The sequence below is a fragment of the Anomaloglossus baeobatrachus genome, chromosome 6 (assembly GCF_048569485.1).
Source record: "Anomaloglossus baeobatrachus isolate aAnoBae1 chromosome 6, aAnoBae1.hap1, whole genome shotgun sequence".
NCBI lineage: Eukaryota > Metazoa > Chordata > Amphibia > Anura > Aromobatidae > Anomaloglossus > Anomaloglossus baeobatrachus.
In genome coordinates this window covers 205,330,929-205,351,754 of record NC_134358.1, presented here as the reverse complement: position 1 = coordinate 205,351,754, position 20,826 = coordinate 205,330,929, and the positions used below count along the sequence as shown (strand labels likewise).

General features: G+C 37.5%; 1 protein-coding gene across 3 annotated transcripts in view; it reads left to right on the top strand.

The window, feature by feature from the left end:
* Positions 1–20,826, top strand: part of MBP (myelin basic protein) — a 165,242-nt gene that overhangs the window by 119,894 nt on the left and 24,522 nt on the right. For 2 of the 3 annotated variants that reach the window (XM_075314642.1, XM_075314640.1), the window contains exon 3: positions 4,134–4,558. In XM_075314642.1, coding sequence (XP_075170757.1) covers positions 4,134–4,558 — 425 coding nt within the window. The remainder of the gene's footprint in view (positions 1–4,133; positions 4,559–20,826) is intronic. The other variant, XM_075314641.1, reaches the window with a different exon arrangement.

The window sequence follows — 20,826 nt, the reverse complement described above, 5'->3', positions numbered from 1 at the left end:
TGTCGTCTCTTATCACAAAGTGTGTTTTTGTTTACCTGCAATGTTAGTTTAAGCCTCTTAGCTTTACCATTAGTGGGTCTGAGGAGCATGTGAGCTGTAGTCTGACTCCCCCACTTCCGTGATTAGCAGCTTTTGTCTATGGAAATGTACACAAAGCCTGGTGTGAGCGGAGACAGCTCTCCCAGCACTGCTACATGCAAACATTAAGTCTTGGATTGTGTATAAATGGCTGCACCTAGTAAAGTGATATATCGTTGGATTCAGGGCCTCTTTGCCTACATCATGCTGCTCTTAGATGAGGTAGCAAACTCTGCTGACAGATTCCTTTTAATGGAGTAAGATTTGTGGCAAGGCGCACACCAGTTTTCAGACACACCATATTTATTAAAATGTGTCTTAATGAATTAGGCACCTTTGACCCCAGCACTCTACTCTCGTCAAAACCACTCTATGCGATGCCGGTCTAGATTAATTGAGGCCTATGAAAAGAACAGATCAAACAAATGATAATTCTATGTTAGGTGAACAATTGTTAGTTTTTGACACCATTTCTTTTTTTGCTATTATGCGTTTCTTTGCATAGCTCCTTTAACACTAGAAGTCCCAGAAATTTCGAGCTACCCCCTGAAGTCCCGAAAGAGGGTCAACTGAATACAATAAACTGAATAGAACTAACTAGAAACTAAATGGCTAAACTCAATGGAAAACAACAACCTCCTGTGGTGCGACAGTAATGGCCTTAATTACAGAACAAAAGACGGTGATTATAGGATGTTAGCTAAAATCCTTCAGGTCATTCGACCCGTCTCTGGGTTCCAAAGGTAGAAATGTTAAATGACCCCTCTCTGGGACTTCAAGTGTTAATTGATCATATAGATTTTTGCGTTATCTTTCCAAGGAACATAAAGTAATTTATTCTGTATTAAAGTTGATATCACGTAATATGAGCTATGTAGTTGTGCAAGGGCTTATGTGGTTCTTTGTGTTCTATAGTTTTCGTTGTCTAAAATCTTATTTTGGGAGCTGTTACAGCCGTCAACTGGTTTGTGTTTCTTGGAGAATAAAAATGCTCTTGTGGCTTAAATATTCTTTGTATTAACGCATGCAACTATTTTTAGCTGACAATGAGAGTCTGTTATACGGTATTAATATGCAAGAGGCAGTGTTCCTTTTTGTAATAAACTAGTTGTTTTTCAATATTGCTCCAAGGCATGGCATAGAATTAGATATGGTTCAACTTTGTCCCTAAAATTTCCATAGACTGGACTTTAACTATGTTAATGCTTCTTCTAATCATTTCTGGTTTGGAAGCACTTAAAGGGGTGGTTCGAAGGTTAAAGAAATTGTAACCTAAATCCCTATCTATTTATTGCCCCAGTGTAAACTAATTTCTATTTTCATTGCATTAAAAATTCCCTACTCTTCCCTGACTACCCTAACTACTATTTTTTACCCTAATTCCTTTCTGATGATGCTTAGTTTGAAAACCCAGTGCATGCTGGGATACTGAAATAAAGCGTCATGATGGGGCAGACGCTGCTACCTCTGCCACGGCCACTGCCCCCTCTCTGAAACTAAGCATCAGCAGTGACACTCGTTTCAGGGGCTGTAATGATCCCTGTGCACTGTCATTGTGCAATTTGCACAGTGTCAGTTCAATAAGTGTTGCTGGCTCAGATCAGTAGAGCAACGCTCACTGTTAGTGGGGAAAGAAAATCAATAGTAGTTAGATAGTGTAGTCAGGAAAGAGTAGGGAATTCAGCCATATTAGAAAATTAATTTAGATTGGGGAGATAAATAGGTATTTAGATACAAATTTCTTCATCCATTGAACCACCCCTTTAACAAAATATTAGTAAATTTCATTTACACCAATAAGCTTATGTTCACGCAAAGAATTTTGTTGTTTTTTTCTGCAAGCAAAACCAGATGTCTTGACCATAAAAACGCTGTTTTCAAAACAGGTTTTGTTGCGTTTTTAACTTTGCTTTTGTAGCCTTTTTTAGCTGCTTTTTTGGTTTTGAATACATGTGGTTTGTCTAAAATAATTGTTCCAAAAAGTTCATTTTCTGCTCCAAAAATGCTGCAAAGCTAGTTTGCTGTGTTTTTTGCAACTAAAAGTGAAACTCTTGTAGTGTATGAATGGCTCATATTGGGGGTAAAATCAGCATTATCGGATGTAGTGTGTAGAGATGAGCGGACCCGAACAGTGAAGTTTGGTGTTAGGACTAAACATGGACTTTACAAAAAACTCAGTGTTCGAGCTCAGGTGCTTTACGAATGCTGACCACTCGAATGAGCATTGCTGTGCTCGGGTACACTCGGTGCTTGTCACATTGCAAGCCGCATGGAGTGTTTGAACGGCTCACACTGTGGCTAAAAACAACATTATCGGATGTAGGGTGTACAAAAAATAACTTTAAAAAAAAAAACACCTTCCCTCCAAAGAAAGTGATCTGTTTGTGGCTGGCTGCGTGTGGGCGAAGAGCCAAACTGCCTAATCAAGGACTTCTAATGAGGCTCTGGACAGGTTCAGGTTCAAAACTGAACTTTATCTAAAGTCCAGCTGAACCCGACCTTCTACTGGTCCACTCATCTCTAACTCCTGTACTGACTGCTGATAAACATGTATTATTCAACTTCTTCGCAAAACTCATAGGGGTTGTGGAGTCAGAGTCCCATGGTGAAACTGACGTTATTTCAAACATTGCAACAACAATTCCAAGCTATTAGAAGAGGATGCAAACAGGCAGAATTAAGTTACAAAATTAAATATCTGTTGAATTTAGCATACTTTTTTAAAGGGAACCAATCACCAGGATTTTCATATACAACCTAATGCCAGTGCTATACTGGCACTATCCGGCTGATTCTTGAATTCTTTGAATATTGTGTGGTTTTGGGCTTTCCATATGTCAGAAATTTAAAAATTGATGCCAGCTCATTTTCACTTTGATTTCTGCCAATTTCTGGTGTAAATTTTAAATGCCAAGTTGTAGTTGGCCATGCCCCCTCCTGCTAATTTCTGCCGACTTTTATCTTACTGGGGGATGGATGACATGGAAACGTCTGTCAAGTTTGGGGATGAAGTAGTTACATGGTACGAAAGTCCCACTCTGTATCCTGCTGGGGTAACAAATGCCCATTATATCAAACTGAGTTATTTCTTCCCCCGAAACAATGCCGATGCTGAAAACAAAGCATTCCATTACAAGCAAGGGTGTAAGTACAATACATTGACAGAATAGTCCTGCTGTGATTCTGATCAACCCTATAGACCCTGGTCATATACTGTGTGATACAGATCTAGCAGAGCTGAATTAATTTATTTTTACCCTTCACACTATTCTTAAAGCAAACCTGTACATATGGAAGTTGTGATTTCGCTGTATAGACATTTGTCCCGTAATTAAAATACCTTATTGATAGAGATCCGATGAGCCAATCTTGGTAAATCTAGCGTAAAAGCCTTATACAAATCTGGCAGAAAGTCTTTCAAACCACTTGTTGTCAGTGTGTGGAAAAATGATGATCCGAAAAAATCCAACTGATGTATCCCATGTCTTAATGTAAGAATCACAAAAAGCTACTAAACTACATCCATTTCAGCCGCCCCAATCTTACTTCGTATATGAAATTTATTTGTGAGAGTCTTTACTTTAGTAAGGTAACTAAATCATATCCATCTTAAGTGGTCTCATATAACCAGTGAGTAACATACTTTAATCTTTGCACAGTTTTTAGGCGTCAGTCTAATGAATGTGTCTAATCACTGGTTTCTTGTTACATTTGACAATCTTCACTTTTTCTTGATTCCAGGACTGATTCTGTGCTATATTTTTCAGTAGAGAATACTATGTTAGAAAGTCCTTTGGAATCACTTACATTAGGAATGTGCTTATTTCTGGTTAAGCCTATTATGTGTAAATTACATCTAATGAGCTGATAGGAAAGTTGAGATTTTTTAATGTAACTTTACATCTTAAGGTATTCTCCCCAGAGTTGCTTGTAATTCGTCCCTGTCCAAGTTGTTAGAGCTATGAGTGAAATGGCTAAATCAAGATAGTGAGAAGAAGGAATCATTGTTTTCTAGTCACAGCCCTGCATTCACATCTCCCTCTTATTATTTTCAGCAGATGTGAACCAGAACAATGGCACCTCATCCAAGGGCACGGCGGTGACTGACTCCACGAGCACAGAAGACCCCAAGAATGATTGGAAGGGAGCCAACCCAGCTGACGCTGCCTCTCGCCCACATTTGGTCCGCCTATTTTCCCGAGATGCTCCTGGAAGGGAGGACAACACCTTCAAAGATCGGCCCTCTGAGTCAGATGAGCTTCAAACCATTCCAGAGGACAGTGCAACAACTTCACCAGAAACGGATTTGATGGCATCACAGAAACTGTCTCGTCACGGATCAAAACACATGGCTTCGGCAAGCACTTCTGACCACTCTAGACATGGCTATGGAGCCCACGGCCGGTACAGGGACTCGGGTCTTCTTGACTCACTGGGCAGGCTCTTTGGAGGTGACAGGCATGTTCCTAGGAAGGGAAAGGTGAGCACTGAGGAATAGAGCAAATTATTAGCAAGAGTCAAATGAACTGGGGGTACAGTGGGTATCTTGTGTTATGTAATACCTGGTATGTTGTTCCAAAAAATGAGTGAATCATTAGCATCTCATTCACTAAATACTGCAGCCACATTTTGTTATTTCATTTGGTATTAACCAGTATTGGATAAGGTGCAAGCTACTGGATGGTGCATTGGTAATTGACTTTCCAAGTGTCTCCAGACGTGGCTATACCTGCAATCTTCCTAAAATTGACCCAGTAGGAATGTGATTTACTGAAAATATGCTTTTTATATATTCCCGAATTGTAGAAATTATTGATCTTTATGTTAATAAGTGGAGCATCTTAGAAAATATTGATTTTAATCATATAGGTTTGGTACAGTGCCTTATACCACGAGAGATATATAAACACCTTTCCATTATGCTTGTAAAGGTAATAGTAAAAAATCTCTAAATTTCTCAGCACCAATCCAGTTAAAACAGTATTTTTTTCACCCTCTGCTGGATACCAAATAATTATGGCTAAAAATTTACGAAAGATATCTGAGAGCTAACGTGATATATGACGATGTGCTATGTCTATGTATTTCATGTATTCATTTAGATCTGCCAACACTGAATTCATGATTTAATGAGGGATCTTGCCATTTTCTATGCTTTTACTGTTAATTACCATTTTATTTTGTACCATTATTCCTCCATTGTCATATCACATGCTATGGTAACCTTTCACGAGTTGGACAGATTGAGATGTAAGTTATATACAGTGTATTTTCACAGTTAACAGTCGATCACGGACAGAGTATTTCACCAGCTAACGATGTTACAGCTAATTTGCAGCATTTTAATCTTTTCAATCATGTAAAGTACCAAATTTTGTAAGTCTGTTCTAAAGAACCCGATGGGTCCTCTGTATGCCAAATAATTCTGTATTTCTTCTGCTATTTAATACTATTACAGAACAGGATGCAGGTTTTATATAGCATAAAATTTAATTGTTACAATTTATACAACTATAAGTTAGCGCCTTAAAGTTACTGTTTTTTGTAAAGAAATCATCCACCGTATCTGAATCTGTAGTTGGAAACTGCATACTGACGCTACGAATTCTATATGAAGCCAAATATTAAAGCTCCTTAGTATTTGCATAATTTGCCCATAATTTACCTTTATGATAAAGGCATATAAAATACACGATTTAAGAAACACAATAGTATAATTACTATTTCAAATGTATATACTAAAAAAAAGCTGCACACTTTCCTGAGACTAGGAATAAAGCAGTGAATGCCATTACCAAAGGAAAATGACCTTTAACTGACTAAAATGATTTTCTTTGAGTCTTTTCCGAATATAAAGTATTTGTGAAAGAGCAATTTCCTATTTTTTATGTGGAATCAAATGACATCTGTGTAGTGTCAGGCATAGCAAAGACAAGATGTGCAAGGACAATGGGGCTGTGATACAAGATGACACAAGCAATTGTGTACGGAGGAAGGTGCAGGTTACAATGTGATCATTAGGTTTGGAATATAATGCTGTTTAATGCACAGAGCCAAGGTCACCACAAGGATATGAACCTGCTATACAGACTGAGTCTACAACATTTCCACATAGTGCCGAGACGTCAAAGTGGAGAAGGCTAGAAAAACTATATAGGACTGTGGGGAATGGCTAGAGACTTGCGATATGGGCCCGAACGTGAATGTATGCTCTTTAAGCCATCGAATTCGTGTAAAAGTTTACCATGTTTAGGTTATCATTTTAGCCATAGACTTAAATAATAAAACTCTCTCTGCCCTGAGTGTAATCACCAATGAAGAGAGCCTAAGGGTTTGCTAAATATGTAGTGTAACGTATTAAAGAGAACTTGTCACTTGGATCATGTTGCCCAAACTATGGGCAGCAGGCACAAAGCCTGGATGTGCGATTGCAGGCAAATGATGTCACTCTCAGAACTACTCTGGCATTTTAGAGAAAACATAGTTTGAAGTACAGGCTGGTGACTACAGGGAAAGAAGACTAGTCTAGCATCTTCGCCAGCCAGCTTTTCCTCCCAGCTGATCAACAGGTCTTTCCTTTTTTACATACATGAGACAGACCTGTCAGTCATCCGCATTGAAGTGGAGAAAAGCTGGCCAGCAGGCGATCCTGGACTAGTCTACTGTCGCCCTGTAGTCTCCAGCCGACTTTGTTTCTTCTTTTAAACTCCCTAATGGTTTAGAGAACGACATAATTGGCTACAATCGCGTATACGAACTCCGATTCATGCATCCTGTGCTTTGGGCAGCATGAATGAGTGACAAGTTTGCTTTAACAGTATTCAGTAGAGATGGGTGAATAGTAAATATTCATATTCAGATAATGCTTACCGAATACTGAGTACTATTCCAGTATTCACTACAACAAGAAAAATGCTCAGGTTCCCCATTGACTTGCATTAGTTTTCCGGAATAGTACTTTGGAATTCGTTGAAAATAATCTGAACACGAGTAGTTACTATGTGCCCATCACTGCTATTCAGTGACCGCCTAAGTTCCTTCTTGTGGTAGCAGAAGAAAGTCAACATTTTAAAATGTAGCTCTTACTGTGTAGTGGATTTAGGGGCTTTAGTATTGGGGAAAAGAATTTAGATTCACTAGTTAAGATATAGTAGAAAATGTGTAAAATATAGTAGGACTCATTCCTCAGCAGAAGATTATGGGACTCAAATTAAAACGTGAACATTCTCAATGAAGACACCAATAGAAGACATCCCAAAAGTTTAAGCTCCACTAGTAAATTTTGTAGATACGTGATCTATCTGAAAATATTAGTATTCCTATGATTCCATTATTGTCCAGGTAATCACTCCCACGATATGACGTTGATCGGGATAGAAAAAGGTCCATTTGCGGACCTTATGTATATAATTCATTTGATACAGAGTAGGCTATTAGTGACCACCTGCCTTGAACAGTTCAGAGGATGAATTAGATTGCAGTGTGTAGGGCTTTTATACGGGTACATGCATTTACAAGCTGCCTATTTGTCGTATACGTGTTTGGCTAGAGGTTGTGCCGTGTTCTTCGTTCTTGCCATGGTGTTAGCTGTAACATATTACACAATCCTCTTTAGTAGAGCTAGCAATTGGAGTATAGGAATCTAACTTTTCATCTGGATGAGATGTGCTCCTTCATGTATAGATCCTTTGTGCTACCGATGACCTTATGTGAGCGATACGTATTATTCCTTGCTGTGCGTTCTGTAAGACTTGTTCTTGCCAATTAGTGTTTTACAGCCAAGATCAAATTAATGAAAAACTGGAAATGATATTTTGGCTTTGTTTTATGCTTTAGTGTTTTCAGTTCAGCAGTAAGTGATAGGGGAAAGGCAATGCATTAACGCTGTGTAATTAGGACTTGTTTGTTTAGGAGACGACTAACAATATTGTGGACGTGAACGACACAAGATGCTCACTTCTTTATGCAAGTGGTTGATCTTGCGTTGCACACAGACAGCTAATAAGATGTGCTTTCTTTTAAAAGCTCTAATTTGTAGTTCTGAGCTTCTGAAAAGTAAATTTTTAGGCACAAGTGTACTATGCTATGACCGAGTGTGCTAATCAATATATACATTATGTATTCAAAAACTTTTGCGCTTTTCTGTTCCAAAAATAAGAATCATTCAACAAGATTTTTGCCAAATGATGAAATAATTTACATTTATTTTCTTGTACACTCTTCCACTTCTGATTGCATCCAGACGATGACAGTTACATTGAACGATTATTACCCATCGGTTCAGCAAACACTACTATTGCTCGTTATATGCCCGTGATGATGCTTGGCTTGGGTTAGTACTCAGGTAGTTTTTTCCACTTTTGGATCTATCATTTTGTATGAACTCAGGGCACAATAAAAAGTTAGCTAACCATTTCTAAGTACATGTAAGCGTACGCAAGTGCCTGCCTGGGATAATAGCCCTAAGTTTGTCTCAAGCCTTTACCAGCATCTTTATGGTCTGAAGTGATGGGTTTATACTGGACCACGTAGACTTGGTAGCGTTTTCTAGGATACAATGAATATTGGCTGAAATGTAAAGTTTACTTACTACCACTCTAGTATGTACAGAGCCAAAATCTTAAGTGTTGAGAGTATCTGTAGATTAGTTGGTTGATTCTGTGTGACGAACTGGTGGACAGAAGTGGAACAATTGAATGTTTTTTCCCTTTTTTTAGATTGAATTTCTGCTACACGACCAACATATTACTAGAGTTTTTTATATTGTTTTATTGTCAGGGGTTGCTATGTAATCAAGTTACACCCATTAATGCTGACCAGCTAGTTTTGACCTTTAATAAGGTTGGTAGTGGTTCCCATTTGGAACAACTGTGGAACATTCAATCTTGTAAAAGGAGTCATTTCAATATTAAGGAATCACTATTTTACAATTCTCTAATATATGATTGCAAGTTCACCATAAGTGAGCCATAACATTATCTGCTCAGTAAATGAGTCGGTTTAGTTACTCTACCCTTGCTGTACCAAGTGGTTGTGTCCCCAGAGGTACAAAAAACCATTGTCCTACTTTATTTGTTATGTCCTCTAAAATTAGAAGTAGTAACTGCTATGCTTGTTGAAGCAGCTATTTAGTGGGGCACACTAAGTTACTTTTGTGTTACATCTACGACTATGCCAATGTATATTATGTTAAGGGGGTTTTCCGATCTTTAAAAAAAAATGCTGTGCAGATACTCTAACCATAGTGAGCTGGATCTGTAAATTTCTCCCACATTTCAGTTACATGACCATGTCTCCCTGTCCTCCTTCCCGTATTTCGAGAAGGATTGTGTTTCACATGCTTGGCAGCAGCTAGTGCAGTATCAAGTAGGGTAACATCAGAGTGATGTGTGGCTAATTCACATTAGTAATCGCGCCCATAGCAAGCGTTATTATTCAGAATTGTAAATGATCATGAAAACCATCGTCTGGTGACCATTCAGAAAGATTAAGGTACTTTTATCTATTTTATATAAGCTCGGAAAACCCCTTCAGAAGGTTTATATGATTTCTTTGTTATCTAAAACTAATGGTACAGTGAAATATTCTTAGATACAGTGTTTTAAAAAAAATGCAGATCAATATATATAATCACTATATAGTAAAACTGAAGTATTTTGTATGTATCTACATTGCTAATGTAAGATTGGTAGATCTGAATAAGGTCATTGTACTAATCTCCGACTCTAAATGATAGCATTGTGTACTGTATTCTGTGTTTTATGATTCCTTATAATTATGTCTCGGCTTTCAATGTTAAACTATAATAAACATTTATTACAAAATAATTTTTACTAATTGCCTCTTCATTTTTGTTTCTTAATGTATTAATATATATAAATTCATATATTTTACTCATTACTGGACTAACATCAGAAACTTGAATTTTTTTCCACATATTAGATTTACGAATTTGGAGGAAAACAATTCACATCATCTCTCTAAATCTCTAGAACAGTGGATTCAAGTATTTTTTATTAATTATAGTTTAGATTTATAGACAATAAAAACACTTTAGGTGTCGTGATTATGATATAGTGATGATCTTAATGGAGTTTCTCACTCTATGTGATATCAGATTTCTTCTGACTTAAAAAGGAAAGCGGTTAAGAGTTTTCTGTTTTAAAATCAAGTGTTATGGTGAACACATACTTTTAAGAATTTTGGTCATTGTTTTTCTATATTAAAAAAATGCATATATCCTGATAAATTGCAGTTTTCACTCTGACTGCTGAGCCTCATAGGCTGAAATGTCCTGCTTTGTAGAGATCACTTTTTAGTTATCATCACAAATGGGACTTACCATGAAGATTAAATAGTATCTGTCAGTTGATTTTGTGGTACAATACTAATGTTATCTTTAAATAGGGTTTAAGGAGACATTTCAGGATCAGTAAGTTTTATAGCTCTACCTTATCCTGTTATCCTGTTATGCTGCTGTAAGCTCCTCAGAATTCAGTGTCTCCTGAACTCTAATCAAGTGTATGTAAATACCATTTGCATATTCAGTGCTTCCCCCTCCCACCTTTCAGTGCATTCACTATGAATGCTGAGAGGTGGTAGGAGTAAGGGTGGAGGCAGCAGTGCAAATTCAGTTTAGATTTACTATCACTGATGGGAGCACTGAGAGGTGGAAGGGGGGAGCAGTGCATATGCAATTAGTATTTACATATGCTTGACTAGTTACTATATCACACTGAAGTCTACAGCGCTTACAACAAGATAACAGGAAAAGGGAAAGCTATAAAAGTTATTAATCTTGAAAAGTCTCCTTAAAGGCCCAGTCACACTAAACAACTTACCAGCGATCCCAACAACGATACAACCTGATAGGGATCGCTGGTAAGTTGCTAGGAGGTCGCTGGTGAGATGTCACACTAAGCGACGCTCCAGCGATCCCACCAGCAACCTGACCTGGCAGGGATCGCTGGAGCGTCGCTACACGGGTTGCTGGTGAGCTGTCACACAGGCAGATCTCACCAGTGACCAGCCCCCAGCCAGCAGCGCCGCGTGGAAGCGATGCTGCGCTTGGTAACTAAGGTAAATATCGGGTATCCAACCCGATATTTTCCTTGGTTACTAGCGCACACCGCTTAGCGCTGGCTCCCTGCACACCTAGCCACAGTACACATCGGGTTAATTATCCGATGTGTACTCTGCTACGTGTGCAGGCAGCAGGAGCCGGCTTCTGTGGACGCTGGTAACCACGGTAAACATCGGGTAACCAAGAAGCCCTACCTTGGTTACCCGATATTTACCTTCGTTACCAGCGTCCGCCACTCTCACACTGCCAGTGCCGGCTCCCTGTTCCCTGCACTCCTAGCCACAGTACACATCGGGTTAATTACCCGATGTGTACGCTGGCTACGTGTGCAGAGAGCAGGGAGCCGGCACTGACAGCGTGAGAGCGGCGGACGCTGGTAACGAAGGTAAATATCGGGTAACCAAGGTAAGGGCTTCTTGGCTACCCAATGTTTACCGTGGTTACCAGCGTTCGCAGAAGCCGGCTCCTGCTGCCTACACATTTAGTTGTTGCTCTGTCGCTGTCACACACAGCGATGTGTGCTTCACAGCGGGAGAGCAACAACTAAAAAATGGCCCAGGATATTCAGCAACAACCAACGACCTCACAGCAGGGGCCAGGTTGTTGCTGGATGTCACAGACAGCAACTTCGCTAGCAACATCGCTGCTACGTCACAAAAGTTGTTCCTTAGCAGTGATGTTGCTAGCGATGTTGCTTAGCATGATGTGGCCTTAAGTCCTATTTAAAGATAACATTAGTATTGTAATCCGTTTGTATTTACATATGCTTGACTAGTTACTATATCATACTGAAGTCTACAGAGCTTACAAGATAACAGGAAGAGGGAAAGCTATAAAAGTTACTGATCTTGAAAAGTCTCCTTAAGTCCTATTTAAAGATAACATTAGTATTGTAATATAAAGTCACCTGACAGACCCCCTTTAACATATATATATATATATATATATATATGTATATATACATATTCGTTTAAAATTTTTCTTGGCTCTGTGACCTGTGCAGTGGTCATTATGCAGGAGGGGAGAGGAGTGTGATTCTGTGTCATATACTATATATATATATATAGTACAGTATATATATATAGTATATGACACAGAATCACACTCCTCTCCCCTCCTGCATAATGACCACTGCACAGGTCACAGAGCCAAGAAAAATTTTAAACGAATATGTATATATACATATATATATATATATATATATATATATATATATGTTAAAGGGGGTCTGTCAGGTGACTTTATATTACAATACTAATGTTATCTTTAAATAGGACTTAAGGAGACTTTTCAAGATCAGTAACTTTTATAGCTTTCCCTCTTACTGTTATCTTGTAAGCTCTGTAGACTTCAGTATGATATAGTCACGGAGCCAAGAAAAATTTTAAACGAATTAGAAAAAAAATAGAATATTAATATCTAATTTTAATTATAATTATATTGACAAATTCCCACTTAGCTGACTATAGGCATTAGAGGTTATTTTTTTGGCTAAATGTTTACTAATGACCAACCCAGTTTATAGTTCTTGTTTCGGGCTATCCATGAAAATAAATGGTGGTGCCAATGCTCATCTTACCTCCAATCACAGAAATTAAGCCTTATGGGCATGAAAATGTGAGGATAAGGTGTGATGACCTCCGGGTGAATAACATTTAGCAATTAGTTCTCTACCATACTCTAAAGTAATCTACTTCACATTTGAGATTAGCATGAATTATGCAAATTTCAATTGCAATAGTAATGACTCGATATGAGGCTAAAAAAGCAGATAAACAACCATATATACAATCATTCATTCATATTCAGATATTTTACATATATGTTTTGGATAACCACTACTAATACACATCAGTTACTTGCCTTTTTTATGCTTTTACTTTCCACATATTTTTTGCACTTTTGTCATCATCCCACAAAACTAAAGTTTCTCCATATCTCCCCCAAACTGTATCTTTAGGTATGGTAATAGAACAAGGTAAGTGACATCTGTCTTGTCGACAGATACAAAATATGCATTGAAAAAGGTTCACAGAAGAAATAATTTTGTTATTCTGTTTGCCTGTTGGAAAAAGCAAACAATCGGGTTTGATGATATTTTCATTTTTCTTGGAATGCTTGAACAATGTATAAAATGTATGTCTTTTTTTATTATTAAAGGCCTGAAAACAAAATGTATATATATGGTCAATAAACAGGATGCAACTATTCCACAAGTATTTAATGAGTTGCCCCTTTTGTGCAGCCCACAGACATGAAGAATTGACACTTTCACAAGAACATTGTTTAAATCATATTTTTTTTTTATTAAATATATAATTTTAAGAATATTAGCAATTTTTTTTTATACATCACAATCTGAATTCTAAATTATAAAAAAACAAAACTTGCAATTTTAACACTGTCCATTGGTGCTTTTTTTAAACTCTAACTTCCTGTTTCAGGAAACAACACATGTACATAGCCACAGTGGTCAGACCATGATCCTATCTTTTTGTATTGAAGCATTTAATGAGCATGTGCAAGGTTTATTTTGAAGGGAGGGGGGGATTAGGATCTATTGGGATTGGTGGATGCTGTGTTATCAGCTGTGTATAGAGGCGTTACCTGGTACTGTAATCCTGTCTGTGGTGATAAGGTGACTTGCTGAAAACTCTTCTTGAAGGGACAGAAAGTAGGAGTCTTAAAAAAAGCCCCAGTGGCCAGTGTGAAAAATTGCAAGATTAGTTATTTTATTTATTTAATTTTTTAATGAAGATTATAATAAAAAAATATTGCCAACCTGTTTTAAAAATTACGTGTAACAAAAACCTGATTTAACAAAATGTCATGTTCTGATGATAGCTTATTTTATTAATGAATGGTTGTATTTCGCTGGTTCATTTTTTAGTTATCAAACCATGCAAACACATGAGCCATTCTTTTGCCATCCTTTTACTTATGTATAGTCATTAAGTAGATTTCAAAACGACCTATGAACAATACAGTTCTATGGTAGCAGCCAGCAATCTGCTGAAGACCATGATGATAGTGCTGGTTATAAATCTAGGGGCAGAATCCAAATAACATTGCTAATAATTATGAATTGCTGCTGCCAATTTTGTCTTACAGGTTATTATCAAGTGCTAGCTATACCTTGTTAAACATAAGGTTACAAAATATTGATAGTGTCATTAAAGAAAGGTCTAGCCTACAGTTCTGACTGAAACTAAAATGTAGTCCTGACCCTGCTGCCAAGTACTAGTAATGCTATGGGTTATTCCCATCTCCAAGATCCAGTCCCAAAATGTAGTAGGTGTAATAATAATATTATTAGCAAATACCTCCAATTAGAAATGTAGTATAGTTCTCCTGATATAGCCATGTCTCTTACCTCATTTGCAGGGCATTGCAGCTTAGGTATCCATGGTTAAGACCACGAGCAACTAAGCTGCAATGCCCTGCACATAAGATAAGAGACATGACTATATCAAGAGAAGTATACTACATTTCTAATTGGAGGTATTTGCTGATATTATTACGTGTACTACATATTGGGATAGGATCTTGGAGATAGGAATAACCCTTTAAGTCTTAATGGGAGCCTTGCATGTGGCAAAATGCTATTAACTTTCAGAAATCAGGATAATCAGGTTAATAGCATTCTGAACCTGCCCAGTGCCTACACATTAAACCCAGCTGCCAGGAGGAAATAAACTTTAATCCTCCTGGCAGCGTTCTGATTTCAGTCATGGAGGCAGCGCAGACACAGGTTCAGTCACTGCTCTCTGTATGGATAGTGGCAGCTGTAACCACAACCCCCCATTATCTGTTTCCTTTAATTCAGTGAGGCTGTCAGTCAGTGCAGGGGGTTCAGTTGCAACCGCCACTCTCCATGCACAGAGCGGGGACTGAACCTGCACCGGCGCTGTGTCCATGACTGAAATCGGAACGCTGCCAGGAGAATTAAAGTTTATTTCCTCCCGGCAACGGGGTTTAATATGCAGGCACCATGCAGGTTTAGAATGCTAATAACCTGCAGATTAGCCCCATATCTGAAGTTTAATAGCAATTTTCCAGATGACATGTACCCCTTTTAAAGCATCGGGGAGTCCAGTTGGTCCATGGGCTACAAATATAGAGTGGCGGCTACTGGCAACACAAGTAAGAGTTATTACAGGTTCCAGAACAAGGTGGAAACATTCTATTTAGGTGCTAGAATCACTTTGTGGGGTGCATCTGGCTTCCAACCAGCAGATTCCTTGACATGCGAGGGCAGCTATTAACTGGACCACTGAACAGCAGATCATACAGAAATGGGTATGTATCATATTTATGTCAAGTAGTCACTAAATAGACTTTTTCTGCCTACACTACTTATAGGATACTTGGGGGAGGGACAGCTCTTCATTAGCACCCAATAGTTTTTGCTACTCCAGAAGCCCATTGAAGGAGTCCAAATGCCATAGTTGAAAAACAGACCATGCTACTAAACATCATTTAATTACACAATATGCAGTGATTAGTTGTTTTTTCTTTTGTTAAGTTTTGTACATTTAAAATGTATGTATTACTCATGAAGTACTGGGATGAGAATCCTCTCATATGTCTTAGATCAAGGGGCAGAATCCAATAATGTCTTTCAATGCCCCATATATGATTCTATGCTGTGGGAATTAACTGTTGAGGTCCTATCCGTAGAAAATATTGGTGGAAATTCAGCAACCTGGCACTCCAATATCCCACTGATCTGTGGAAATCTTCTGTGGCAGTGGACAGATCCAAGCGATGTACTGGTCAGAGCACAGCAGCCCAATACATTGCTTAGTAGCTGCTGATGGATATTTCATTTTAGCTTGCATTAACATAAAAGGGAGATACAGCAGTATTCGTCTAATAATCAATTCTTATGTTATTTACGCTATTTTTACCACTATTCATAAATGTATTGCTCTGTTAATCAAAATTTATTGCAGCTCATTGTTTAGTGGTCCAAAAGTAAGCTTCTTTCTCCACTTACAAGCCACTTCTCCTCACGCCTCCCTCCTGATCTCATCATTCACTTAAAAAAATTGCTAAAACTCATCTTAGTTATAACAAACAAAATTGCTGCCTATGAAAGTCTAGAGAGGAGAGATTAGCAGAGAAAGGCATAGACGTACACAGAACTATGGCTCTGGTTTCTAGTATTTTATTTCACCCTAGAGCTGTATTCACATCTGCACAGCTATGTTCTGCTATATATTGTCCTATTTCCTGCTTCTACTTCTGACTTTGTGCTATACATGGAAAGAAGAACAGGAATCCGTTTTCTGTGTGGAAGATATCATAGCAGCTAGTCTCCATCCACTAGCTCAGAGTTTACTGAATGTTAAAGATTTGAGAGAACCTGCAGAAAGGAAAATATGTTACGCTGGTATTCCTTACCTATGAAAGCTTATTCTGAAAAGTAATTTATAATGACAAGAACTCTGAAAATTTTAGTTAAGACTTTAAATATTAAGCTAAAAACATTAGGGTACACTTGCTTCATAGGCAGATTCTGATACATCTGCCACATCTTAAGTGTTTTCTTAATAAGAGATGCACCCCCTTAATAAATTTGGAGCATCTTTGGGCATCCACTGCACCCCAGTCAATTTCTGTTATAAATTAAACCAAGAAAGCCAGCTAAACTCAAAATGGCATGTGTTATAAGATGTGCACTGCACTAAAAATTCCAAACTGTACTATTATAAATTTGAGATTTTTGGCAAAAAATTGCAATTTCTTGAGCTACCCCAGCACGACATGACAAATCTCTTTGGGGCAGTCCTACTCTAAAATATTTTGTATATAAAATGTGCCATACGGCCTCACATATGAAAAAGTAGAACTGTTCTTAGCTGCACTTACCTAGTGCTTTTCAATCCCGTACCCATGACTGAATCATGGCTGTGGGCAGGACAGGTCCAAGCAAATGCTGCATGAAATAAATAGCCTGTGGACAGGGCTTGATGGCTGAATATGAACAGCCACCAATTGCCAAAATCAAGACAGGTGGAAAAACAAACCAAATTGAGGTGCACGGCAAGGTGGGGGTCAGCTACCGACCAATTCAACAAAATAAAAAAAAACAAAGCTAGCTAAACTCAAAATGGCATGTATTATAAGATGTGCACTGCACTAAAAATTCCAAACTGTACTATTATAAATTTGATATTTTTGGCAAAAATTTGCAATTTCTTGAGCTACCCCGCCACGTCACGGCAAATCTCTTTGGGGCAGTCCTACTCTAAAATATTTTGTATATAAAATGTGCAATGTCTCTATCCACTAGCTTAGAGTTAACTGAATGTTAAAAATTTGACAGAACATGCAGAAAGGAAAATATGTTATGGGTGGTATTCCTTACTTATGAAAGCTTATTCTGAAAAGTAATTTTTAATGACAAGAACTCTTAACATTTTAGTTAAGACTTTAAATCAAGCTAAAAACATTAGGGTGCATTTGCTTCATATACAGATTCTGATACATCTGCCACATCTTAGGTGTTTTCTTAATAAGAGATGCACCCCTTAATAGATTTGGAGCATCTTTTGGCATCCACTGCACCCCAGTCCAATTTCGGTCATAAATTGTAGTAAATTAACTGGGCCAAAAGTGTCCCAGCCCCACTCGTAGGGCTTTCACAAAGTTATGCAACTTTATGACTCTAGGAAACCGATGCAGGAGCCCCATTTTATTTTCTTTAATAAGTTCCATCTGTCCTCCTTTCAAATAACTGCATTAACATCTCGGAGTGGCTTGTTTCCAAGTGCCCTTGTCACTGTTGGAGTAACACGATGCAATTAAACCGTGAGCCTATTAACCTCGATTAAATGACATGGATAAAATAAAGTGTAATTACCTTATCATTCTTGATAAAGGTTATATAACTCCTGCTAGAGCAGAATTATCCTCTTTATATAGTACTTATCTCAAAATGAAGCATTGTCGTGCTTAATTAGAAGGCTTTCACATTTTCAATTTGAGTTTTAGGTGAATCACTAATTATATATCTAGAAATGTGTTTTATCCTACATGGCATGCATTGGAAAAGGGTAAACTATTTTTTTTATATTTTTTTTACTAACAAATGCAGAATATAGATTAGATTGGCGGCTGGTACACACTATAATGCTCATGCACAACCCTTCCGTGCTTCTCAATCCACAGCTCAAAGAATTGGACTTCAATGGTCTTATTATGTCTTCTATAATAATCTTCATTTTAATGGAGCTATACCATGTAAAGATATAATAATAAATGTAAGAAATCAGCATATATGACTTCAGAAAGTCTAAGATTGGTATTGTAGCCATGACATATATTTGATGTCCATACGAAGAACAAATAAATACATTTAGCATTCAAGTGAACAGAGAATATTATGCTCCTAAATGTCATATCTTTTGTTGTATCCATTTGTCTTTTTCGTGTTTTTCACCAAAAAAGAGGGAACAAAAAAAGATTATCCAATGCAAATGTTTGAGATTTTTCCCCTTTTCACTTCTAGGATATGATTCAATGTTTAATCCTGTAGAACAAAACAAAAACCATAAAAAAATGTGCAAATTTATAGATTTCATACACTATATATTTCTGCTGTAGTTATATTTGTGTGTGTATATATTTTGATACAATAGCAGCGACAGAATATCCTTATTAAACATGATCCAAAACAGGAAGAGGACTACTTTTTTGCCACTGCTGAGAGATTTCTGAAATATCAGACAACTTCCTGAAAATTTGTAATGATGCAAAGAGCTTTGTTAAAATTGCAGCAGAATGTGTTTCAATCCCATACTATAGTCTTCGTTGGGCTTGACAAGGGCAAAAGTTAAAACACGTTGTGCTATCAATAATAAAGCACTTCTCATAAGGTTGAACTAGATGGACCTAGGTCTTTTTTTCAACCTATGTAACTATTGACTATTTATTTGAGGTTTGCTAATTTGAGGGGGTCTCCAAGCAGTTGGCAATCCTTAATTATTTTTGGGCTGTTGAGGAACTACCTGGATGGACCACTGTTGCTAACAATGTGGCTAGAATCTTGAGGTTCCTCTACAATGGACATTACGGTCTGTTACTTTTCTTTCTTTCCTCCTCTTTGACTTTTGAGCATAACTTTTCTATGAAAGGTTTCCTGCTGGTATCTTGTAGCTTAGACTTAAAAGATGTAATCAAATTAGTAATAAGCACATAATCCCCATTACTCAAAGTTAGAATCAGCATCTTGAATAAATAAAGTGCTCATGGCCACATGTATAATGCTCTTTCTTCCTACTGCTTCCAGGTATTAGCACACAGTACAGTAATTACTACTCAGCCTCCTGTTTTTTACTTCTTTGAAGGGAGGGGGTATATACAATAGGATGTGCATTAGTTTCCAAGAAGCAGAACAAAGTCTGAAGTAACTTGAAAGTGCCGATTCCTGAATAAGAAAATGAGACGGTGCAATCAGTTATACATTTGGGCTTGACGGATAAAACATATCTGATTCTGAATATTACTTGCTAAAAATTCTTCCAGGGTTGTTTTTGCTTTTTACCATTCTGGATGTCTGCCCCATTGGCCGGCTCTTCTAGCTGGGCACCGAGCAATTTGTAAAAGTGGACTCATCATGGGCTAATGACACTCCAGAGAGATTTCACTGCCAGTTTGATATTCAATACATCTCTCTCTGATATTTATTCACTTTTCATAAGTAAAACTACATAAATGGAATCCTAAATTGTAAGCACCGATTTTCTATCATCTAATGGCAACACTCTTCTTCGCACACTTTCTAGATGTTATTTAATAATAGAATCTTTTGGATCATGGATAATAATCATATCAGTAATAATAATAGAATAATAATAGAAAAAAAATGAAAGCAAACTATTTGAATGTTATTTTAGAATCCGGCATCAGATCATTCATTTCTAATATTTGATCTTTCCATACATGCATACTAAGTGACAGCTGACCAGGTAAGTGACGTGAACTGCATAACTTAATATCGCTTTACTTGGGGAAAATAAGATCACCAGAAAGAACCATTGACAATATATTTGCGGGTATACAATTGTCAAATTTTGGCTATTGCTCTCATTTTTTATTTTGGTGCTATGTGCACCTAGATGATCTGGCCGTACGGGTTATACCAAGGCATAAGGAGACTGTGATTTCCACAATATGGAGTCATTGCCCTACGGTGCATCTACATATTACCGTATCACAGAGACAATAATGCCAATAATGCAGGATACCTCCATTATAGAATAACTAGACATTTTGTATTTACGGTACATTGAATCCATCAGAAAATAATGCTTTATGCCTCAGTATAAAATGGAAAACTGGTAATAATCTTTTTGGTTTATGCCTCAGTTGGGCATAACTATAATGAAAAAGGACTAGAATGGCATCAATATTTGGTTTAACAAGCCAACAGCCAGATATCTGGAACAATCCCATAGAAAACTATGGGATCAGTGTTGAGATCAGTTGTCTCCTCTTTCCAGCACGGTAGTAAAATGCCAGGGGAAAAAATAACGGTCAAACTAACTGGTCCATACAACAATCCATGTTGTGGATTTGAACATTAACCCTTTCTACTATTCAAATGCACTTGATGAAAAGTGTGAGCTCTATTGAGCCCAATTATAACCACTGATTAA